Raw genomic sequence first — 14840 nt, forward strand, 5'->3', positions numbered from 1 at the left:
TCACACATGCTTGTCAACACAGTAACTGCCTTCTACCAACCAGGCCTAGAGAAAATCCCTCAAGCAATACAATTTGATATTTTCTCTCCAACTTCAGTCTTTTTTTAAAAATATATTTTTATTGACTGTTGGCTATTTTCCAATAACATGTAAAAAATTCTTAACATTCATTTCTTAAAATTTTGAGTTCCAAATTCTATCCCTTCCTCCCTCCCCTCCCCACCCATTGAGAAGGAAGTAATATGCTATCAATTTTATGTGTGAAATCACCTGCAGCTTATCTGAAAGAGGCGTTGAGAGTGTAAGTGACTTCCCCAGGGTCACACAACTAGTCAGAGGCAGAGGCAGGGCTTCAACCCAGGTCTCTCCTACAATGAAGAGGACTACCTATCTTCTACCCCAGGCCATGGGTGGCATACAGGAGAAACAGAAGATTACCACTTCCGTCTTGGAGGAACCACTTCCATCTTGGAGGAACCACTTCCGTCTTGGAGGAACTTCATTCGAAGGGCATGTGCGGCCCCTGCCTTTGGGGAGCACCTTGTCTAAGCCTATAAACGGAAATATAAACATTAGACAGGACAGAAAAGGAAGGAAGGGTCTAGTAAATGCCCACTACGTGCCGAGTACTGTGCTAAGCACTTTACAAATATCATTTTATTTGATCTCCACAACAACCCTGGGATGGGGAAAACTGAGGCAAGCAGGGTATGGTGACTTGCCCAGTGTCACACAGTTTATGAGTATCTGAGGGCAAATTTGAATTCATGTCTTCCTAACTCCAAGCCGAGCATGCTATGCACTATGACACCACCTCACTGCCTCTGAAGTGCTACGTGAATTATAGCCAGAAAACATGGTCAGAGCTCCATAGACCTCCAAGGTGGCCAGGTCCAGTTCCTTCATTTTATAGGTGAGGAAGAAAGAGTTCAGTGTAAGTGACTGAGCCAGCATTTGAACCCAGGTCTTTGGTGACTCCAAGTGCTTTGGCCTTCCACCACCAGGCATGAAAAGGGGGGGCCAGTAGAGGCAGTGTTGTATAGTGGTTAGTTAAGGCCAAGAAGACCTGAGTTCAAGTCCAGTCTCTGACCCAGCCTGTATGACTCAGGGCATGTTATCCTGTATAACACGTCTATGCAGTCACAAAGGATTTGTTGGGCCCCAGACACTGTCCTTGTGGGGAGGCCAGGGAGCTGGCCTGGCTGCTGGAGCTCATTCCCCTGCTGATTATCACAGCCTCCTCACAAAGCACTGCTTGTTGCCTTCCAGGCCAGGGGTCCCAGAGGGAAGCAAGACGACATGGAACCCTGGCACAGGCTCACCCGAGACCCCATCGTCAGGAGGAATTAGAGCCCTCCTTTGGTAGAATGTGAGCCCATGAAGGCAGGCACTGCTTCATTTCTCTCATTGTATCCCCAGGGCCTAGCACATACTAGGTGCTTTATAACTGATTATTAATAGATTGATGGATTGGGGTTAACCTTGTCTCCTGATCCTTCCCCCCACAGGGCGCCATGGCTGCCACCTACTCCGCACTCAACAGTTCCAAGCCCACCCCACAGCTCAAGCCTATCGAGACTTCCATCCTGGCTCAGCGGCGTGTGAAAAAGCTACCTTCCACTACACTGTGAAGGTTTGGGGAGCATGTCACAGGCTGCAGGGCGACACTGTCACCACAGACTCTGCATGTTTCCTGGGGAAACTTGATCTGCCTGGGCAAGGAACCGGGAGCCAGCCAGGTGGGACCTCCCGGCAAGCAGCCAGCTTGGATGGGCTCCCCTGGAGGATGGAGGAGGGAGGATTGCAAAGTGCCTTTCTGCTCCCAAAGCACAGACCGTTCTTGGCAGGGACTTGCCTGACTGAAATCAATCACTGTACAAACTCTTCTTTTTAAAAAAAGAAGAAAAGGGGGGGTGGGGGTGGTGATCAATTCCTTTTTCCAGGATCTGTTTGTTGGGAGAAACGTTAACTATGACAGAAGGAGTCACAAAGCAAGACAAAGGGACCCTCCATCTCTGGGGAAGGGCTCAGGCTGTTTCTGGGCCTTGTACTTGTCCAACTAGATGGGGGCACAGACATCTGTCCTTGGTGCTTCTGAGATTCAAGGGTCTCTACTCCCTGGACGCCCCCTCCAGATCCCCTCTCCAGACCAGAAGTAAAAGGCATCTGGCTACCCGTCTTCACTTCAGTGCCCTCAGCCTTGCAATAAAGGGATTCTTTCCCCAGGGCCTAGTTTGGGCCTAGTTTTAAGAAAAGTTACTGAGCTCTTTCTGTGGCCAGTGGAGCCAGGAGCAGTCCAGCTTAGGGGCTGACTTAGCCCTCCACCTGCCCTGCCCCACCACCTGCCAGACCAGGGGTGCCAGGATCATGAAAGCACTTTTTGAATGACTTGAGATTCACCACTGGACAGAACTCCCTAGAGCCAAACATAATTTTGAGGATATGTTGGGCTTACGGAAGGGGAGAGAGAGTTTGGGGTTTGTTTTTGTCTTTGTTTTTTTAAAATTTGTTCCTTGGCTGGTTACTCAGGGTTCAACTGTCTGTAAGCTTTCTAATAAACTTATTTCTGAATTGAGAGAATCTCTCTCTGACACTTCCCCCCATGACTCTACAACCAGGTCTCTCTTCTGTGCCACCCAACAACTTCATTCTCCCAACGATTGTTGTTGGATTTTGAATTCTCTATACCAGTGATCCTTTTAGAAATGAGCCTGAGATGTGGTATCTAAAGTAGTTGGGGCTCTATGGTGGTGCTTTTTTTTAGAAATTATTTTTCATTTAACAAGTATTTATTTTTCCTCCCTCTCACCTTCTCTATCCTCATTGAGTAAAAGGAGAAAGAGAAAAAGAAGACACAATTGATAAAGAATATTAGACTTGAAGTCAGGAAAACTTGAGTTCGAATCCTATCACAAAGACTAGTTGTGTGACCCTGGGCAAGTCACTTAACCTCTCTCTGTCTCAGTTTTCTCAGCTATAAAATGAGTATAATAACAGCACATACTTCCCAGGGTTGTTGTGGAGGTCAGATGAGACAACATATATAAGATACTTTTCAAACCTTAAGGTACTATTATTATGGAGCAGAGAGTCAGGAATACAGTATTCTGTAAGGCAAGGGATCTAGGCTTATGGCCAAGAATAATTCACCCAGCAAAACTGAGTATAATCCTGCAGGGGGAAAAGATGGGTCTTTAATGAAACAGAAGACTTCCAAGCCTTCCTGATGAAAAGACCAGAGCTGAATAGAAACTTTAAGATTCAAACACAGGAGTTAAGAGAAACATAATAAGGATGATTAAACAATCATTGGGGGCTAAACAGGAATGAACTGCTTAGATTCAAATATGGGAAAACGATACATGTGCCCCTATTATTCCCATTGTCATTAATGATCATAGAGGGAGCCTCATTAGACAAGGCCTGGGAGTGGTTCCATTACTTTGTGATGATCTTAAGAAGGGAGAAGGAGGTAAATCATGTGACCGTGAATTTTTTCTTTCTGACTGCTTGCAGTATTTTTTTTTGACCTGGACACTCTAGAGTTTGGCTATGATATTCCTGGGAGTTTTCACCTGGGGGTTTATGTCAAGAGGACACCAGAGGATTCTATTTCCAGTGCCTTCTGGTTTTAAGATATCTAGGTAGTTTTCTTTTAAGATTTCTTGAAATAGGATGTCTACGGGCTTGGGGGGGTTTTTTTGTCAAAAAATATAAATTGGCAGTTTTCAGGGGAAGAAATCCAAATGTCCAAAAAGTCATATTTTTTAAATGCTCTAAATCGTTAGTAATTAGAGAAATGCATATTAAAACAACTCTAAGGCACCATGTCTTACCCATCAGATTGGCAAAGTTGATATTTTGGTCAATAGCAAATGCTGGGAGAGCTGTGTGAAAGCAGGTACATTAATACTTTGTTGGTGGAGTCATGAACTGGTCCAACCATTCTGGAAAGCAATTCGGAATTATACCCCAAAACAATTAAATTGTGCATACCCTTTGATCCAGTGATATTGCTACTATGTCTACATTCCCAAGAGATCAAAGAAAGAGGGAAAGGACATGTGTACAAAAATATTTATAAAGGTTTTCATGGTGACAAAGAACTGGAAATTGAAAGAGTATACATCATCGAATGATGGTTTAAAAAGTTAAGATATATGAATGTGATGGAATTCTTTTGTGCTATATGAAATAAAAGGAGATAGTTTCAGAGAAACCCAGGACTTGTATGAATTGATGCAAAGTGAAGTGAGCAGAACGAGGAGAATTTATAAAATAGCAACAGTATTTTGAAGACTAACTTCAAAAGACTTAGGAACTCTAATAAACACAATGACCAATCACAGTTCCAGAGGACGCATAATAAACAGGGCAACTAAATGGCACCATAGTGCCTAGAGTACTGGTCCTCGAGTCAGAAGGACTCATCTTTCCAAATTCAAATCTGGCCTCAGATACAAGCTGTGTGACCTTGGGCACTTAACCCTGATATCTTGACTTGTTTGTCAATTGGATTTAAATGAGACAGAGATGCACAAAGTCGTTATCCTCTCTCTCTTCTCCAAAGTCAGAGAAGTCCACTAGCAGGACAAAAGTCAGGATAACTGGGATGGCTCAGGATTCAGTGGATGACCTTAGCATCTTCCACGTCTTGACCAAGTTCTAAGCACTCCCCTTCATAGCAGTTGGAACAAATTGTTTTTACCCGCCCATTCTACTCTAGAATGCCTTCACATGCTTGGGGTAGACATCCCTCTGACTCACTGATTGGTTACCTAAGCCTGTTGGTTACCCTCAACTTAGTTTAGCCCATCTGCCAAGATGGTTTGTTGAGGTATGACCATTGCACATGCTAGAACTTCCTGCTCTAAGAATAATAATAACATCCAGCATTTATATAGTGAATTAATACCTGCAGGACACTTTATATGTCATCTCTCCAGATTCTTACAACAACTCTGTGGGATAGGTATGACTGTAGTCCCCATTTTGCAGATAAGGAAACTTGAGGTTGAGCCCTGGTCACAAGGCTAATAAGTATCACCATCCTGTCTCCCAGTCTAGCGTGCGCTCTATCCACCGTGCCACCTAGCTGTAAAGGATGCAGTACCAACTTAAAGCCAAGAAGATCTAGGTTCCAGACTCTAGTGGCTGTGTGACCTTGAGCAAGCCACATCTGAGGGCACCCAGACAACCTTCCAAGACTATAAACCCCAGGGAGGGTGCCTTTGTACCCAGGGAGAAGGACTTCCCTGCACTAGTGAGATCACAGGCCCAGCCCTTCTCTAACAGCCCTTCTCTAAACATATAAGTCAGCAGAAGTGCATGAGTTATCATTAGCTGGCAAGAGTCACAGGTGTTTGCCATGCAAACAATAAGCACAGATCTTCTTTACTGTCCCACCTGTCCTCTACATAGTACGCAAGAGACTTGGACCATTTAAAAGGGAGCTGAGGGTCTGTGGGGAGTCCCCTGGACTGTGAGTTTGGAAAGCTGGAGTCTAGTCTTGGTTCCACCACAAACTAGTTTCATGCCTTCAAATAAGTCACTTCTCTCAGGCTCAGTTTCCATTTCTGTAAAATGAGGGTCATGGACATGATGACCTTTAAGGTCCCTCCCAGTTCCACAGTCAAGAAACATTTATCAAGTGCTTTCCTATGTGCCAGGCACCAGGCTAAGTACTGAGGATGCAAATAAAGCCCCTCAAGGGCTTACATTCTCAGATGAAGATGACTTGGAAACAAGCCAGAAGAGAAGGGAAGAGAATGTGGTGGAGAAAGAAGTCTGGAGACATTGTGTTTTCCTCATGCTCTATGTTCTCAGATCCCCCTCAGTTCTGATTTTGTGAGGGAAGAACACATGACTGGGGGAAATCAGGAAAGGCTTCCTGGAGGAGGTGGTGCCTGAGCCAAGCCTTGAAAGCTGGGGCTCCAAGGGGCAGAGATCTGAGGGTCTCCAGTGTTGACAAGGATGTACAGGAGGGGCTGCCAGGAGATGCCTCCCCCTGGGCTCTAAGGCCCCTCCCAGCTCCAACACTCTCTATCCTCGCTAACATCCCATGTTCTAAGCTTCCTCCAGACTTATGTTCTCTGTTTTAAGCTATGCAACCCCAGTTTCAAGCACAAGTCTCTTCTCCTTAGTGGAGAGATCCAAGACTCCGTACCTGAATGAGTGAGGGGAGGAGCTGGGGCTTTGGAGAGTAAAGCCATTCCTCATTCCTGTTTCCAAAGACACTTGTGGTGCTTCAGGGAGCAAGATATCTATGGAAATTGAGAAAAGACTTTGGAAAATGGCAGACACATAGAGGAAGTGGTAGCTTGTCATGCTTCCCCGGAGATGCTGGAGAAATTCTTCTTGGGTGACATCAGAGAGTACCTCATGGTTGAGTTGAATTGGTGCATTACCAGTGAGAGAGCTCATTCACTTGGTGTATTTTCTGGCATATTCTAATCTATGTAATTTTTCTGATTTCTGTTTGCTATCATCTTGGATAAATAGATTTGTTTACTATTTGTCATGTGGTGTCTTGTGAGGGCAGCGATGTGGTACAGTGGATAGAGCACTGGGCCTGGAGTCAGGAAGACCTAGGCTCAAATCTGGCCTCAGATACTTACCAGCCGGGGGACCCTGGGCAAGTCACTTCACCCTGTTTGCCTCAGTTTTCTCATCTGCAAAATGAACTAGGAAAAAAAAATGGCTAACTGATGCAGTATTTTTGCCAAGAAAACCCCAAATGGGATCCTGAAAAATCAGAATAAGTCTGTTGTGTAACTAGCATTTAATGGGAAGGAGTATATACTTAGGGTCACCCTCTTCTCCTCCTAAGGAATATCAATCAGGAAAATAACATGAATCTAAAAAAATCCCATACCTCTAAATCAGCAATATGGGGGAGGGGCATCTGAGAGATACACTTCTTGTCCCGAATCCTCTCTTCAGGAGAATAGAGCAAATAGGATTAAGGTTTCCCTTGGAGAGGGGTGGGCAAGATTACAGAGATGTTCATGCCTGCCTCAAACTGAATTTGGTATCCCGTGTCAACATACATAATATATCTAAGCAATAGACACCAGAGAGATGGATAGATAGAGAGATAGGTAGGTAGAAAAGATGAATTGGATAGAAGGATAGATGGATAGACAAGACAGATAGATAAACAGACACATCAAGTATTTATTAAGTGCTTCCTATGTGCCAGCTGTCACATCCTGTGTTCTAAGGCCCCTCCAGCTCTGACATTGTGTTCTAAGGGCCCTCCCAGCTCTGACATCCTGGGTTCTAAGACCCCCTCCCCACTCTGACATTCTGGGTTTTAAGGCCTCTCCCAGCTCTGACATCCTGTGTTCTAACATTCCACATCCTGATATTCCTCCTACCTCTCACATGTAGGGTTTTCTGACTGCTCTACCCAGGAGACCACATAGGGATTATTACTAGGACAAGAGACTTTTGTTTAAGTTGGGTCAGGAGTTCTGCTCTCTTGGCAAGAGCACTGGCCTCAGACAACAGAGGCTCAGGGAGTTTTCTTGGAAGGAACTGCTCTGTGGAAGGCTTTGTTTCCCACCAGGGAGGGAACAGTTCAGAGGATTCCTACCAACTTCTCCCCAATGCCTCCCTGCCATGAGTCAGTTTCCTGAAAATCTGTGTTGAAACATGAACGTTCGCTCTTCTTGTCTTACTTCCCCCATTTCAGAGGCGTCTTCTGTCTTTGTTCCCAACACATGATAAGAGGCCCAACTAAGTGAAGTAACTTAACACTCCCTTCAAGGAGAAGTCTACACTTGTCCATAGGGGTTGTTTCTTTGTATCCCCGGGGCCCGGCACAAAGGAAGTGCTTAATAAATGCTTGTTGGCTGGCTGATTGACAATATCAGGTTCATTTGCTTCTCGTTCAAGAGTCAGCCTGATCTAATGTTAAGAATCCTAGGTTTGGTGTCGGGCACTTTCCACCTGGGTGACTTTGAGCAAATCACTTAAACACTCAGTGACTCAGTGTTCTCATCTATTAAAAGGAGTTGGTCTTGATGCCTCATCCAGGACCTCTAAGGACCCTTCCAACTCTCAGTCTGTTATCCAGTGATCATCCCCACCTCCTCCTGAGTGAAGACATGGCAGTTAAATGACTAATCAATCCACCTGGTCTTTGCCCAGCCCACATATACAAACACGCTTGATAATTTGTCCTCATTTTGGACAACTGTAGAATCTGAGAGCTGAAAGGGGTCTCAGAGGTCACCTAGTCCACCCTCTATACATCAGCCCATAACCCCACAGCCAGCTAGACCTGACTTAACCACTTCCAGGGAAGGAGGAGCTCGTGGCCCGCTGTGATAAACTGCTGTGTGATTGACAACCCTACCGTTGAAATCTACCTTCCCTGTAACTAACTCCCCTACGTTGGGAGTTCCCCTTGACTCAGAGGAATCAGAAGAAAGTACTGGAGTCTCCCAGGAGGCATCAGCAAGTAAAAACAAGAAACAAGACCTCTGTGGGTTTAAAAAAAGAAAAGAAAGGCTGGCTGACTCTACTTGGCCTTTCTGTCTTAACCTAAAAGTTAGCAAACCACAGTACAAGGAAACTCTGAATGAGACTGCCCTTGTCTTCCCCTCCAGAATAGAAATCTTACTGTTGAAATGAAGAGCTAAAGGTCCCTCCCACTCATTTGGGCCTGCTGTCTTTTGCTCAACAAATGTCACCGAGTTTCTGCCGTTTGGGGGTGTGTGTGTGTGTGTGTGTGTGTGTGTGTGTGTGTGTGTGTGTGTGTGTGTGTGTGTGTGTGTGTGTGTGCATGCGCACCCATGTGTTTCTGTGCACACAGGTTTTCCTGAGAGGTTCAAAGAGAATGTGGAGGCTGGTCCCTGACTTCTCGGAGCTCAGTCTGATCCTGGGCCCCACTTCTCAGATCACTGCTCCCCACCGTTTTCCTCACATTCTTCCCTGAAAGGGGCAGCTCCCTCAGCTTGCCTCTTCCCAGTCTGTCCATTCCTAAAGGTCCTGTTCCCTTTGGCTTCTTGGCCTCATTCCTCTGGAGCTAGGCCCTCAAAGGGACCAGATTCAAAGCCTTGAGAGATGTCTCTCATGAGGCATTTGAATGTGAGCTCTTTCCAGATAGCGATTGTTTCCTTCTTTGTACTTGTACCCCTCAGAGACTCACCTGGCACACAGTAGGCACTTAATAATTGCTGATTGATTGAATAACAGATTGAAGGCAGCATCCTGATTTTTACCAAGCACTTTTGTGAGGCAAAATGCCTATGGGGAGTAAAAGATGGGAGGGTAGGGATGGGAGTGAAATTAGGGAAGGGGAGGAGAACATAAAGAAGACACTAAGGGATTTCCATGAACTAAAAAATGGGGACCTCTTGGTCTTCCCCAACACCTACTTATTGGGTTACTTTTCATGTTTGCAATTCAGTCTGAAACTTTAAAACAAAAGGAGGGGGTTTCCCCTTCTACAACCCTTCCATTTGCCTCCCACAGATCTGTGGCTTATGTTCACACCAAGTTCGGATGCCCTGAGGAGGAAGGAGATGGGAGGGGGTGGGGAGAGGCATGGAGTCCACTCATCCGCTGGTGGTTCCTTAGACAACAACCTATAGGATGTGACTGCAAGGACCCTCTGAGGATCCCCTGCCCTGAAAAAATTCCCATGTCTGAAAATCCACCATTAGGGATTTTTTTTGGATTGACCCTTCCAGGCTTTCTCTTTAAGGGGAATTTTGAAAATCCTCTAAAAGGAGCCAGAAATCCTGGGAAGAAGTGGGTTAAGGAGTGGAAGAAGATACAGAAACCCAGACTTTAGCTGACATTCCAGCCTTCACCATAAAGGCCTAATACAAACACAAATACCTACCCCTACCCCTACCTGCTAGTGAAGTCCTCAGTTCCTTACTGTGAACTGACCAGGCCACAACAGCTCCCGCTTCTCTACAACTCTTCTACTATCTTTGTGAGGGAGGTCACTGAGCACATTGCCTGGCACAGGGTAGTTATTTAAGAAAGCCTTATTGACTGATTATTCCCCAGGAATCTGAGCCTCAGAGAGTTAAGAAGTCACACTTTCAGTGGTGAAGAGGAATATCTCTGACCTGGAAGTGAGAGGTGCTGGGTTTGAATTCTGACACTTAGCTTGCTTGTGAGACCCTTGGGCAAGTCCTTTTATCTCTAAGGGCCTCAGTTTCATCATCTGTAAAATGGAGCATTGAACAAGATGATCTCTATGGTCCCTTCCAGATCTAAACTCTCAGATCCTGTGAATCCAGCCTGTTGAACCTTGAGAAAAGAAGACCAAAGAGAAGGAGCCATGCTCCTGATCTTTAAATGCATGAAGAGTTGCTGTGAGTCAGATGATCTGCTGGACCAGTGAAGGCAGAACCAGGAGCAATGGCTGGAAATAGATGAAGTTGGATCTTTAGCTTTTAAATATTTATCCTCACCTACTGCCAACACAGGGGCAGCTAAGTGATGCAGTGCACAGAGGGCTGGGTCTGGAGACCAGAAGACCTGAGTTCAAGTGGGGCTTCAGGTGCTAGCTGGGTGATCCTGGGCAAGTCATTTCACCCTGTTTTCTTTAGTTCCTCATCTCTAAAATGAGCTAGAGAAGGAAATGGCAAACTACTCCAGTATCTCTGCCAAGAAAACCCCAAATGGGGTCATGAAGAGTTGGACTGGACTGAAATGACTCAGCAACCACCACCAAAATGGGTAGTGGGTGGGAAGATATAAAATTGAGATAAGATGGGTCCCTGCCTTCCACAGCTCTCAATGCCAAAGGAAGCTAAGACACCAACACAGAAGCCGTAACAACACTGAGTGTTTCAGGAAGCCTGGGAGGATGTGGCCTTCAAGTTCTGTCTTAAAGGATGGGGAGAGATTCAGTAGGGAGGGAGAAGGAGAGCATCCCAGGCATAGGAAATGACCTGAGCAAAGATGCTGAGGTAGAAAGCCACAGTGGTATTCAAGGAACAAAAAGTGGCATAGTTTAGGCCAAGTGTACAAAGGGTATATGGGAGGAACATGAAATAAAGCTGGAAAGAGTCAATCAAGAAAGCATTTTTTAACCTACTGTGTGCCGGGCATTATTCTAGATCAGTGGTTCCCAAGTTTTTGGTTCCAAAAACCTCTTTCAACAAAAATAAATGTATTGTGACCCCCGCAAAGATAATTGAATATGCTACACATCATAATGGTTCAGAATTATTCATTAAGTCCTTATATAACAGTGGCCACCCTGGTCCCCACCTCCTGAAGGCCAGGTATGCAACATTTTGCCTCTCCCCCAGGGATCTCTGGTACCCATCCATCTACCATTGGCTCCAGGCCCCACCAACAGTGTTCCCTTGGTTTTAGGGAGTCCACCACACTCCAGTGTCATGTAACCACTTGACAGTCAGATTAGCTCTTACAAAGGAATGTTTAAGAGCAAACATACCAAACATCACCTTTTCCTAACACCTGGAGGGGCTTAACTCCTTACCCTCATATTACTTCCATGTCTAGGAAGGAGAGGAGGGCTAGGTTCACAGCTTAGCTCACTTCCTTTATAGTTCCCAGGAGGTTTCAAGTCCAAAGCTTCTATTAGACTCAATTCCCAGGCACCTCATCTCTCAGCGCTTCCCTGACAGGTTGACAACAACATCCATCTGACCTAGAATTCTGCCCCCAAGGTCACCATGGCTTAAGCTCTTGGTCCAGGAGCTCTATTGCATGCCCCTAGAGTTGACAAGGACAAACAAAACAAACAAAACTCCAAACCTGTTTCTCAAGGTCATGGGACCCAAAAAAATAAGGGAAGAAGCTAGTCCTCTCCTTTACCTGGTTAGTTCATGGTGCTCATTCTGTGGATGAACAGGCCCTTCATACTCCTTGGATGCATGCAGCTGGAAAAAGAGAGATTGTCCCAATCTGGTCATCATAAAGATGAAGCTTATTCTAGCTACACAGACAACAGAAAGAAGTTGTTTCCACCCACATGGTAGGTGAACACAGCACGTCTTCTTTCAGAGAAGTCAGTCCCTACCTTCTCCCATGTGAGGACCTCCATGTTGGGTTTTCTGGACATGAGTAAAACAAACCTCATTGTACTTGCAATAACTACAATAATAATTTTGCCTCCAGAAGCTCTGAATTAAAATTTATATTATATTTTAATTATGAAATATAAATGTTATTCTACTTCAGAACTATGAAAACTGTTAAGCACAAAATTCTAGAACTCTACTTACAAAATAATTATAAATATTTTAAATGGGACATTGTATAAGAATTTTAAAAAGCGATTCAGCAAGACAAGTCTTCATATTACATTTCTTTATCTTACAGAATTTGTTGAACATAAGATTTTGATCAGAAGGGTTACAATTTGGAATATGTTTAATATAATATAATAATCATATACAAACTTCATTTCAATGTACTTTTTATCAGAATAAATATTTATAATTTGGTTCAACATAAACAACCACAGAGATAAATCTGGTTTCATGTTGAGTTTCTTTCTGTCTTTTGATTTAAAACAAGAATAAAGTAAAAATGCTTGCTCGCCCAAATATGTGTGAAAAAGGAGAGGAGAATTTCAGAAGTTCTCTTGCTGAGAGAAGGAAATTCATTGGAAAATTTTTAGCCACTTAAACAATCAGTGAAAAAGGCAAGCTAGTTGAAATATAAAATATTTACTTTTCTACTGCCTAGTAACAAGCACTGTAAGAAATGACAAATATACTTAAAGTTCAATTTCATATGCTACATGTTTATTTGTTTTTCAAACAATTATCCTATATAAACCAACCTTTGTAAGGAATGAATCTTTTCAGATGTGTCCTTCTTCTCTTCTACTGTTGGCACCTGGGCTACTCTCACAGAAAGTGGTGCCAAACAGTTCATTAAAAATCTGTCAAAGAAAAGAATAGTAACATAAAAAGAGAATAAGCTTAAATTGGAAAAAAAAAAAAGTCTTAATAAAGAGAGACAATACAAGGTCTTTTTCTGCTGAACATTTGTGATGGTCTGTGGTTTCAAGACAACTTGTGATGTGCATGCCTGGTGATCGTGGCTTTCACGCTACTGGATATTTGTGCTGCAAGAATGCACACTTTAATAACATCTTGACCATGTCGTTACACAACTGATGAGACAGTATTACAGGGTAACAGAATGGAATGAGGAAGCTGCTCTGGTGCAATATACAGAATGCAAATGAGAACCCCTACATACATCTGATCATCCTTTGAAGATAGGTTTGCTCTTGAATATCAAATCCTTGTGGCAGTTTGGAAACAATTTGAAGAAAGGTTGAAAAACTTCCAGAACATTTTGTGTTTAAGGTCAGAAATGACCAGCATTTGATATAAACCATATGAACACCAAGATCATTGCACATACGATCATGATGGTTTTGAAGAAACAAACCTATAATGCTTCAAAAAAAATGTTGTCAAGAGGAAAAATGTATTTGTAATGTAATTGAACAAATCTTTACTATTTAAAACACCATTAAAGAATTTTTAATGTGATCTCTTTTGACTGTTATCATGAATAGATTTTGTGAACCACTCAGTGAGAACCACTGTTCTAGGAGTTGGAGATACAAACTCTGTGGGTAGCACTAGGTTGTGGAAGGGCACTGAATGCCAGGCATAGGACTCTGAACTTCACTTGGTATGCACTTATTGCACTTTTTCCTTACCTGCACCTTAGAGAGTCCCTCTCTTGCTTAAAGACTCTGCTCAAGCAACTTCTGCATGAAGTGTATCCTGATACCTCCAACTCCTGACATCTTCCCTCTCAAACTACCTTGTATTTAACTACTTTGCATATATTTCTATTTACTTACTTCATATTTGTTATCTCTATATTTTTCTATGTGCTTGTTTTTATCATAGAATGTTAACTCCCTGTGAGTAGGGATTGTTTTATTCCTTGAGCTTGCATTTCTAAGACCTGGCACAGGGTAAGTGCTTAGTAAATATTTGTAGATTAATTCATTAACCCCTGACGATTTTTAAGGAAATCCACATTAAAGGGTCTGGAGAAAGAAGAACCATTGAAACAGACAGAGGACTCAGCTGGAGAGGCAGGAGAAGAATCAGGAAACTGATATATTTCTGAAGCTGAGGGGAAAGAGAAAGGGGCAGGAAATCCCCACTAAACCAGATTGGTCAGTAGTGTCAAAGGCTTTTGCTAATCTATCATTTCAGTGGTATCTGACTCTTCATGACCCCATTTGGGGTTTTCTTGACAAAGACACTGTAGTGGTTTGTCATTTCCTTCTCCAGCTCATTTTACAGATGAAGAAATTGAGGCAAACAGAATTCAGTGACTTGCCCAGCTCTAAGTGTCTGAGACCACATTTGAACTCAGATCTTCCTGACTTTCGGCCAAGAGCTCTATGCACTTCAGCACCACCTAGCTGCTGTCAAAGGCCTGAAAGAGGTCAAAGAAAAAAATAAAACTATTAGATCGGTTGGTTAAGAGGTCAGTCAGTTAATAAACATCTATTAAGTATCTACTATGTGCCAGGCCCTGTGCTAAATGCTGGGGATATGAAAAGAGACAAAAGACAGTCCTTGTCCCCAAGGAGCTCTCAGTGTAATGGGAGAGACAACAAACCAGTATGTCCAAAAAAAGCTATATACAAGGTAGTTAGAAAATGATTGAAATAAGGAAGGGATTAGAATTAAGGTTGTGTTCATCTTTCATTTTCAAAGAAGACCATGACATCAGAGAAATGATGACATGATTTGCACTTGACTTTGTTTTGAGGGAGAGAGGGCTGTGCAAGGTCACCAGCCTTTCTCCATCTGAGCCATCTGAATTAAGCGGGGCTAGGAAAGGCTTTC

The 14840-nt window shown here is 43.6% G+C and overlaps 1 protein-coding gene across 3 annotated transcripts in view; it reads left to right on the forward strand.

Annotated features, from left to right (window-relative positions):
- The window catches only part of RPS6KA1 (ribosomal protein S6 kinase A1), a 60637-nt gene extending 58057 nt beyond the window's left edge, over positions 1-2580 (forward strand). For all 3 annotated transcript variants that reach the window (XM_072609468.1, XM_072609470.1, XM_072609469.1), the window contains one exon: positions 1509-2580. In XM_072609468.1, the coding sequence (XP_072465569.1) occupies positions 1509-1631 (123 nt within the window). In that variant the 3' untranslated portion in view covers positions 1632-2580. The remainder of the gene's footprint in view (positions 1-1508) is intronic.
- The last annotated feature ends 12260 nt before the right edge of the window (positions 2581-14840 follow it).

This window comes from Notamacropus eugenii, chromosome 5 (assembly GCF_028372415.1).
Source record: "Notamacropus eugenii isolate mMacEug1 chromosome 5, mMacEug1.pri_v2, whole genome shotgun sequence".
In the NCBI taxonomy this organism is placed as follows: Eukaryota; Metazoa; Chordata; class Mammalia; order Diprotodontia; family Macropodidae; genus Notamacropus; species Notamacropus eugenii.